The 9893-nt window shown below is 40.9% G+C and overlaps 1 protein-coding gene across 2 annotated transcripts in view; it reads left to right on the top strand.

The window, feature by feature from the left end:
* Positions 1 to 356: 356 nt before the first annotated feature.
* Positions 357 to 9893, top strand: part of TPR (translocated promoter region, nuclear basket protein) — a 46293-nt gene continuing 36756 nt past the window's right edge. For both annotated transcript variants that reach the window (XM_069862342.1, XM_069862341.1), the window contains exons 1-10: positions 357 to 543; positions 3540 to 3644; positions 4088 to 4161; positions 5291 to 5387; positions 5747 to 5850; positions 6483 to 6647; positions 7349 to 7441; positions 7550 to 7630; positions 9089 to 9176; positions 9697 to 9837. In XM_069862342.1, the coding sequence (XP_069718443.1) occupies positions 393 to 543; positions 3540 to 3644; positions 4088 to 4161; positions 5291 to 5387; positions 5747 to 5850; positions 6483 to 6647; positions 7349 to 7441; positions 7550 to 7630; positions 9089 to 9176; positions 9697 to 9837 (1099 nt within the window). In that variant the 5' untranslated portion in view covers positions 357 to 392. The remainder of the gene's footprint in view (positions 544 to 3539; positions 3645 to 4087; positions 4162 to 5290; positions 5388 to 5746; positions 5851 to 6482; positions 6648 to 7348; positions 7442 to 7549; positions 7631 to 9088; positions 9177 to 9696; positions 9838 to 9893) is intronic.

The following is a 9893-nucleotide window of genomic DNA, read 5'->3' as shown; positions in this document are numbered from 1 at the left end:
GCGGGAAAAGAGCGCGCAGAAGCAGCGCGGGCCGCCTGCGGCGCCATGGTTTGAGTGGCGGAAGCGGTAGCACCGCCTCCTGACTCTGGAGTCCAAGAAGGGGGAAGTGGGTCGAGGTCGAGCTTCAATAAAGAAAACATACGGGCTTCAATACGAGGATATAGCTGGGTTCGTCTCGGTTCGAGCGCCTTTCTCGCCTCAAACAGCAAAGTGCAGCCACACTCAAGACGGCGGAAAGAGCCGCCCTACCGGAAACGGAAGTGCTCTGAGGGAGTAGGACCTCTTTCTTGGAGAACTACATTTCCCGTGATGCCGCGGGGCGCCCCCATGCGCGGTCGCGCGCGGCGCGGCAGGCTTCAGCGAGGCCGTGAGGCGCAGTGGGCGCCACCAAGATGGCGGCCGTGCTGCAGCAGCTCCTGGAGCGCGCCGAGCTCTCCAAGCTGCCCCGGCCCGTGCAGGGCAAGCTGGAGCGGTTCCTGGCTGACCAGCAGAGCGAGATCGACGGGCTGAGGGCCAGGCATGAGCGCTTCAAGGTGGACAGCGGTGAGAGCGCGGGCAGGCCTGGCTGTGCGGGGCTGAGGGGCTGCGGGCCGGGCTGGCAGGTTCATAGAATAGTTTGGGTTGGAAGGGAGTTTAGCGATCCCCCAGTTCCAGCCCCCTGCCATGGGCAGGGACACCTTCCACTGGATCAGGTTGCCCAAGGCCCATCCAACCTGGCCTTGAACACCTCAAGGGATGGGGCAGCCACAGCTTCCCTGGGCCAAGGCCACACCACTCTCACCATGGTGAAGAAATTCTTCCTTCTGTCTAGTCTAAATCTGCCCCCCTCTAGTTTATACCTACTGTCTCCGTTCTGTCTTTACAAGTCTTTGTAAACAACTCCTCCCTAGCTTTCTTGTAGCCCCTTCAATACTGGAAAGTCGCTATAAGGTCTCCTCAGAGCCTTCTCTTCTCCAGGCTGAACTCTCTCAGCCTGTCCTTGTATGGGAGCTACTCCAGACTTTGGGTCCCCCCAAAAGTGTTTCCCTGCAATGGGGAGCAGGCCTGAAGGGTGGCCTGGGCCCAGGGAGGGAGGTGTGGATGTTCCCCAGCCCCAGCTGGAAGGGACCATTGAAGGCCTGGGGGGTCGGTTTCTTCCCTTCACTTTCCCTTGACGAGAGGATTTCTGCTGCTTTTTCCTTTGTACAAGACTGTTCAGGGCTAAATATGCTTTCAAAAGTGAGCTTAAAAAGCAGCATTTCATCAGGGTTTTTTTTTTTTCCAATAAGCTTCTTTCTGCTTTGATTCTAGTTGTGGAAGAAAAAACATTGCTTGTTCACCCTGTTCTCCAGTAGACTTAGGTGTATATTTTTCTGGTTAGATTCCACGTTGAAGACCCTATCCTTTGGTCATAAATTGCTCGTGATAGAATCAGTGTTTCTGTATTGGTTTGTAGGTTACTCAATCTCAGGAAAATAATATTAAACCTACTAAAATCTCTGGGTTACATTTGCACTGTGCTTTGTTAACTAACTTTGGCAAGATTTTTGTTGTGAAAGAGAGAAAGGCTGAAGGAAAGGTGGAAGTGAAGTTTACATCAGAAGTAAAAAGGGTAGAAAGGAGAGAAGAGCAGGGCAGGGTTGTGAATATACTGATAAGTTTAGATTAGAAGTAAGTGATGTATGGAAGTGAATAAGAAGTAAATGATGAGAAGTAAACTTCATTTCCACCTTTCCTTCAACCTTTCTCTCTATTTCACAATAAAATCTTCCACCTTATCAGTTACCTCAAATTCACAACCCTGCCCTGTGCTTAGCTCATCTGCACTGTTCTTTCTACTCAAGTTGTAAAAGAGACAGAAAGGCTGAAGGAAAAGTGGAAGTGAAGTTTACTACCTCTGATGTAAACTTGACTTCCTCCTTTCCTTCAGCCTTTTTGTCTATTTCACAATTAAAATCTTGCCAGTGTTAGTTAATCAAGTGTAGCACAAATGTTACCCACAGATTTTAGGAGGTTAGTGTCTTTCAGGTCCATTCTTCTCTTTCGTGGCTGGAGGGGCTGCATGACTTTGAACAATAAGATATGGTGGTGTTGTGAATCCTGATACAGGATCCTGACAACTTCACCAATTTGTTGTGAATGGGCTTTAATTTAGCAGCAATTCAGGATTTATTAATAGTTTCGAGACAGATCATAAAAATAGGTTGTTGCAAGATTAACAGCGCTCAATCACCAGACAATTTAATAAACTAATTCAACAGGAACTCAGTTGAAGGCTCAGGAATGGCAAGATTCACCTGAGGCCTACTGCAGGGTTTCCTAACTCCCGTCACGCACACAGACACACAAACACAGAGTTGCATAGACAGGCAGACAGATACAGGTTAACTGCTGAGCTAAATGTCCCTTTTCTCAAGTTCAGTGAGTTACTCACTTAATGCAATAGTTACTCAATGGGCAGTAGTTGACTCAAAGTCTGACTTGGTCCTTCTCCTTTGTCAGCATTTATTAGTGCACAACCTTTGAATCCGCACAAAATCTACCCTGAGAAGTGTCCCAGCTCTGAGGAAGATTCTGGTCATAGCTTGCTGCAGCCCCAGAGAGCTTAAAGGGTCTCCCTTAGCATCGCAGTTTCTAGGGTCGCAGATGAATGGCTTTGGTCAGTGTTATTCCATTCTGGCTGTGATTCATGTTAGGTGATTCTGATATTTTCTACGATCTGTACAATTCCAGTGCCTCTCCGGTTTTACAGTACTGGTACCATCCTGCTACAGCTACGATCCACATGGCAGGAGTTCCAGGGGCCATCAGGAGGTGCCTCATCACTCCAGCTCACTGCACTTGTAACAAAGACAGAGGCACGCTGGGAGTTTTCCACTAAACGTGGCTTATCCTGAGATCGCGGAGTGGCCGGGGAGCATGGGGGTGGCTGTGCCACCACAGTTTGGAACCATAAGATGACTAAAAATCCCTCAGTGCTTCCTTAAAGCCCATTGTGCCCGAGAGTGAGATTAGTTCTGCTGTTACTGAGTGTTTTACAGTTAGGCTCTATGGCACAGTTACTGTTTGGGATAACCGAAGGCTAGATCTGATTGCTTTTTTCAGTGCTATGTGATATGCAGCGTAAAGCGCAGGAGCTCATTTTAAGAAGCATTCATTAAAAATTTTCTAAATCAAATCTGATATCTAGGATTATGGGGATTTTATTGTATGTGTATAGAAATATGCAACAGGCTTAAGTTTTAATAGACTTAACTGAGACCACAGTGCATAATTGTGCTGATACAATGCTTCATCATTAAAATCACTTAGATTACCACTGTATGGATAATTTCTGGAAACACACTGCTTTCCATGCTAGCGAAGTATTTTAAACAATGTTAGTTCACTGTACAACTGCATCTTTTTGCCTTCTGAAAGACTTTTCTTCAAATTCTACTGTAGTCTTATTGTTTTTAGATATTTTCTTTATAAATATTATTTAATAAAGTTGTCAATTGATAAAGTTAAAGAAAAATAAATGCTTGTTATGTGAAACTGGGGTAACACTTATTTTGCAGAGCAACAGTACTTTGAAGTAGAAAAGCGTCTAGCTCAAAGTCAAGAGAGACTTGTAAATGAGACGCAAGAATGTCAAACTCTCCGCGAGGAGCTTAAGAAACTTCGTAAGTATAACTGCACATTCTTCAGTTTGGACAGGGTATTCAGTCTTGAGTCCATTGTTGTGCTGAAGTGCTTTAAATTTTAAGTAGGAGTTGAAAATCCATCTGTTAACTGCATTTGTTACTTCTGCAAGTAACAAAAGTTTTGCTTTTGCGATCATGTCTGCTTTTTTAAAATGAATTTTTTGTTCTAATAGAAAAAGAACCCTCCTTGTTTACTGATTTTGTTGTAACAATGGGTTAAGTATTGAACTTCACAGTAAATGGCTCTGCATTAGTTTGCCACAATACTGCCTAGTCCCTCCATAGCGGAGTCTTGGATTCTTCTCTTTTTCTCTTTTTCTTATGTTGTTAAGGGAAATTTGGGCTGAATTGCATTTGGAGAGTGAATTCTATCCTTCTAGTATAGCGGAGATACCTCACTGCTATTCTTTCTTATCCAACAGATGAACAATTGAAGTCACTGAGTGAGAAAAATAAAGAACTTGAAGCAGCTCAAGATCGTAATGCAGCCATCCAGGTACTGGAAGAGTTTGGTGACAGGTTGAAGCAGTTCACCTGTCTCATTGCAGCGGAGAATTCAGTTGATTTCCCAACTGGACTATTAAAAGTACAAAAATGTACTTTTTGTGTCTGTATGGTCGTGTGTCCAGGAAAATGTTGTGGGTTTTTTAAGGATATGCTAGTAGTTTAGCAAACTGAATTATGGGGGAACATATATCAGAGCAGATGCTTTTATTTCATTTTGAACAGGTTGTTTCATGCTAGTTGAAGCCTGTTCTGAAGTGGCTTCAGGCTGAACTTCAAAAATAGAACTGAGGTGTCAAGAGAAATTCTGGCTTCCCACACCCTTTTCCATACTCTGGCACAGATTTCCTTGCATTATGCGCAAAAGTCACAGGGTTGCAGGATTCGCTGACTGTTCCAACAGAGCAGGAAGCGAAAACAGTATTAGATTGATTTGTCCACAGTGATCTGTTGTCTCTTATTTAATGAAATAAAACTGTTTCAATGAAGTCGTAACTATCAATGCAGTTGTTTAAAGACTGTTAAAGTTAGATGCAGTTTTGAACAGTTGCTGTTACTTGCTTTGGATTCTGTTAGGCCTTCAATTTGTTTCGTGTACTCCAAATTCAACAGTTTTCATCCTAATCTCAAACAGGAGGGAAACTTCTGGCAGTCTGGACCAATTAAAAAAGCTAATTAAAAAGCTCAGGCATGAGCACTGCGTGTTCAGTATGCAGGTCTAGAAAGCTGTGTGATACATCTCTCAGCTTTACTGTCTAATCTTGTGGTGGTATTTCACATTTAAGCACACGGGGCCAGCTGGATGTTAGCATCATTGTGATTTATGGGGGAAGAAACATTAATTGAAATGTATTGGTTATTAAGCACTAGCAGAAAGAGGTTCATTAACCTGCGTTTGTTTGAATCATGTACCCCAACATGATGGGAAAAAAATGAGAGCAGCTGTGCTTCATAGCTATGCAGCATAGACTGATTCAGCTGCCCACTATAAAAGTCTCTTATCCCAGTTTTCAGTTGGCTGGAGTAACTTACTCTAGTTTAGCATGCTTCTCTGCCATGGTGAGTGAAAATAGTGTCTATAAACTGTTATAGAAAGCTGATCACGTTTCTTTATTTTTCAGAGCCATTTAAGTAGGGAAAAAGAAGAACTGGAAGCTGAAAAGAGAGATTTGGTTCGAACAAGCGAAAGACGATCTCAAGAACTTGAACATTTACACGGTATAGCCAAGAGCATGATAACTAAATAGTTCACATGGTCTTGCTAAATAAGAGACGTACTTGAACAGTTGAACTAGTGTGGGGTGTCTGGTTTGTATAGGCAGCACCAAATGGTGGATTAACCAGAAGCAGCATTTAACGAAAGGAAACAAGGCAGGAAATTACATGCTAACTGCAGAAAAAACACAGCAGTTTGAGGCTTGGTTTCATCGACATAAAATCGTACATTATACAATATCTTATTGCACAGTATACAATTACATACATAGTTTCTTGTCTGTTGTCAGTTTAGTTAAGCTGATTAATTAAAACTTACGATTGTACAGTTAGCTTTTGTAATGCTGGTTTCCCTCCTCCAGAGGATGTTAAACGCTTAAATGAGAAACTTACGGAAGCAAGCACTGAAAAGGTGAAACTTCAGTTAAAGCTGGATGAACTTCAAACGTCAGACGTTTCTGTGAAGGTGAGTAGTAGTTACATGCATAGTATATGTTAATGTTCTAATAAGTAGTTATTTATGTGTGATGTAGTCATCGTTTTGTCATCATTGACTTTGAAAGTAGGTTGAGTGGACTCCTGTCATTTATAACAATTTATTTTAATATGAAATTGGTGGCTCTGACTGGATGCGAGACATATATTTATAGGAGGGGAGCAGGCAGCAAGTTGAGCAAGCTCGTCCAGGCCTGACTGGTGGCACTAGAGGCCACTCCTGCCCACTAGGGAGGGCGCCAGGTCCATGAAGGCAGGTAGGAAGGAGAAAAATATCTGCTCTTGAACCTACACCGTTTCTTTACTGGAAGAATAAAGTCCATAAAGAGCTGAAAGAAAGGAGAAAAGAGGAGGGGAACTTTGATACCTTTATTTCCTTCAACTAGATATTAATCTAGTTAATATTCCCAGCTTTGAGGAAACTAACTCAAGTTTGAAAAAGTTCTTTGTTTTTTGAGACTGGTTTAGTTTTACCAACATAATGAGGGACATTGCCTGTCATTTGGTGCATTTCTGTTACTCCTGCTCTGATTGTAGTATTTTAATTAGCTCCTTTGTATTCTGTGGAACCAGTACAATTAAACTATGCTATTTTCTTTTTAGTACCGGGAGAAAAGGTTGGAGCAAGAAAAAGAACTACTACAGAATCAAAACACGTGGCTGAACACAGAGTTGAAAGCCAAAACAGATGAACTGCTGCATGCTGCCAGGGAGAAAGGCAATGAAATCTTGGAGCTTAAATGTAATCTGGAGAATAAGAAGGAGGAGGTAATGTAATTATTGAATGCTTTGCTATATGTAATAAATTCTGCATCTTGCTTTACTGTATCAAACAAAAGCCAGTACTTTAGTAATTGCAGGCAAATCAAAATAGTGCATGTTTTTCAATTAACGAGGAGGTGTTCTTTCTTTTAACCTGTGATTTTTAAGGAATACACATAGCTACCATTATCTAAAATGGAAGATTCAAAGATTTTAGTTACAAGCTAGGCTTTTTGGAGTCACTGATAACAGAATTGTATAATGCTGTAAGGCTGCTAGAGTGTACAGGACTACAGTTCTTAAAAAGGGGAAGGGACTTAACATTCTTTGGGGTGTGGAGTGATGATATTTCTGTTTTCCTGTAGCAAAACACATGGCAGAATCAGTGGCAGTACTTTGAAAGTCCTCTGCTTCAGCGAGCATCTGTTGGGTACCCAAGCAGTTCCTTTACCGATGACAATTGGCCAGGTTTTCTGTGGCACTGAGGCTTAGGGTTTTTTTTGATATACATAACTGGAGCAATTTGAGGACTCTTAATTTCTACATTTAGCTGAATGCATGGGAGCAAAGACTATTAGAAAATGCAACTACTTATGCTCTTTTTGGGATTTTTAGAGGGTGAGGTTGAAGTAAAAACCAGTATTTTTTAATAAAAGGGGTTGGAAAGACAAATTAATGCATAATTCTGTCATTTATGCTTTCAACAGGTTTCCAGAATGGAGGAACAAGTAAACAGCTTAAAACAATCAAATGAAAATCTTCAGAAGCATGTGGAAGACCTTTTGAATAAACTGAAGGAGGTAAGTCTATGTGTAATGGCATCTCGGTTGCATTACAGTTTAAAATGCAACATGTGCAAGATTGAAATAGTGGAATGCTCCCCGACTCTTTCTTCTTTAATTTACTAGGCAAAAGAACAGCAAGCTAGCATGGAGGAAAGATTCCACAATGAGCTGAATGCCCACATCAAATTATCCAATTTATATAAGGTGAGTTTATTGATTCTGTGTTTGGGCTGAGTCTTAGCCTTGCATGTAATGCAGCCCAGTTGTTTTGCTTTGGGTTTTTTCCCCCACGAAGTGCAAATGTGGGGAAGACTAACTTCCATTGCAAAACACAGTGAAACATTCAAAACATTTCTTTGCTGCTGCCTTAGGCAGCATTTGAAATCTTGCTTTGCTTGGACCATTTTATAAGTGAAGCAAAATTGTTAAATAGTGATTTTATGCTCGCTATTTTGAGGCTTCATACTGTATGAATGTGGTTATGTCTTAGGGTGTTGTGAGTAAGAGGCTTGTGTGTCAAATATGACTGTGCAAGAGATATTTCTGTCCTTGGTGAGTAGAAGTTTATTTCAAATAACACTGCAAGTGTTGGCGATCTAATTGATACACAACTGAATGTCATATATTTGTGTCAAATAAGCATCATCTAAACAAGTCATTTTCTTTTGTTTTGTTGGCTCAGCAGTTTAAAACTATCCTGTAGTGTATTGACTAAGACAAAGTTGTCTCAGAAAGACAATTGATTGCTCTTTAGTTTACGTGTATTAGATTCACAGGTTAAAAAGTTCTTTCCTGAGTTTTCTTACATAGATACCCACATAAACATTCTACCCTGCTTAGTTCTGAGTTCTGCATTAATCCTTTGTCTGATCAGATGGAAGCTGATGTCCCTTCATTGAACAGCAAGTCAGTAGCTGGCTTTTCTGAAACAGAAAGCACTGCCTTTTTAATTTGGAATTTTCTTGATTCTTTTCCTTTTATTCCTGTCATTCATGCTTTTATTATGCAGTCGTTGATTTAATGGGACTTCAAGTTTGTCTTCCATTTAATATAAGGTTTGCTATATACCCATAGCTGCTAATGTATTTTTCTGACTTGATATTAAAAGCTTCACTTTGAATATTTTTTTCCCATGGGAGCCTATTCTGAGAATGTGCTGATTAGGGAAAGTTGAAGCAACTTTATTTTAGTTATCAGTAATGGACTTGCTGAATTGCTGAAGTATTGTACAGTCTTGCACTTGCCAGATCTCTAGCTGGAAGCAAAGAAATGTAAACCGTTTATATAAATATTCTCTAAAACTATCAAATTTCTCCGAATTAACGAAGATGTAACTGTCAAAATTTCTTGACTCCTGACCCAAATAATTCATGATTCTAAGAAGGAACAGAGCCAGTGCCAGCTATAAGGCAGCTAAAGGGCATACGTTTTATTTGTATTTGTCATACTAAATTAATGTCTGATAGATCTTACTCTCAGATGGGCAGTTTGCATCAAAGGGAGACAATGCAAGTAGAAAGAGAATTGTCCAGTTGAGGTGAATTTTCTAGCATTTTAATGCAAAACTGCATGTTCGTAATTTTTAGTCAGTTTGAGTGTTCCTTTAAAAATGTCATTGCTATTACTCCATAATAGAAGGTTAAATAAATTGCTTTTATTTAGAGTGCTGCTGATGACTCGGAGGCAAAGAGCAATGAGCTGACAGGAGCAGTCGAAGAGCTGCACAAGCTCCTGAAGGAAGCCGGTGAAGGTAAGCTGTGTGTGAGAAATGGCAAACGGATCAGAACAGTTGCTCCTTTGCAACTTGACATGCTGAAGAGCAGGTAATGAGCATTTCTGAGAGGAGCTTTGTTAGACTTTTGGGATGGTGGAAACAATCAGTCACTTCGTAACAAAAATTTTACCTGACTAGTTGAATTTCCTGCGGCAGGGGACAAGGGCATAAAACTGTTCTCCAATATACCTGGAATTTTACTTTCAATTTTGTTGAAAGGGTCTAATTTTGCAAGGTATGCCTTCATTTAGGTTCTCATTTTAGATTCATTTTATCAGTGAAAAGAACAGTTCACATTTTAGCCCTCTTCTAAGGAAAAGTGGTAGATGGCAGTTCATGCTTCTGTCATGCCACTGAGTTTCCTTATCTCCATGAGCTTCTGCAGATCATACAAAGTCAAAGTAAAATTTAAGGCGCATATGCAAGTTTTGATGTTTGTGAAAGGAAAAAAGAACCAACCGCAGCATGACAAACTGCTTGTCTGATTTAATTTTAGCTAATAAAGCAACCCAGGAGCATTTGGCTGAGGTGGAAGCATCAAAAGCTGTAATGGAAAAAGAACTGAGAGAGAAGATCAGTAAGCTGGAAAAGGAGCTGGAGAACGCTAATGATTTACTGTCTGCTACAAAGCGTAAAGGTAAGGGTAACACTGCGAACTGAAATGCATAAAGCCCTGAGCTTTCTATCCTAAGT

The sequence above is a fragment of the Phaenicophaeus curvirostris genome, chromosome 8 (genome assembly GCF_032191515.1).
Source record: "Phaenicophaeus curvirostris isolate KB17595 chromosome 8, BPBGC_Pcur_1.0, whole genome shotgun sequence".
NCBI lineage: Eukaryota > Metazoa > Chordata > Aves > Cuculiformes > Cuculidae > Phaenicophaeus > Phaenicophaeus curvirostris.
The sequence above is the reverse complement of the archived record's forward strand: the minus strand, read 5'-3'. Positions and strand labels throughout refer to the sequence as shown.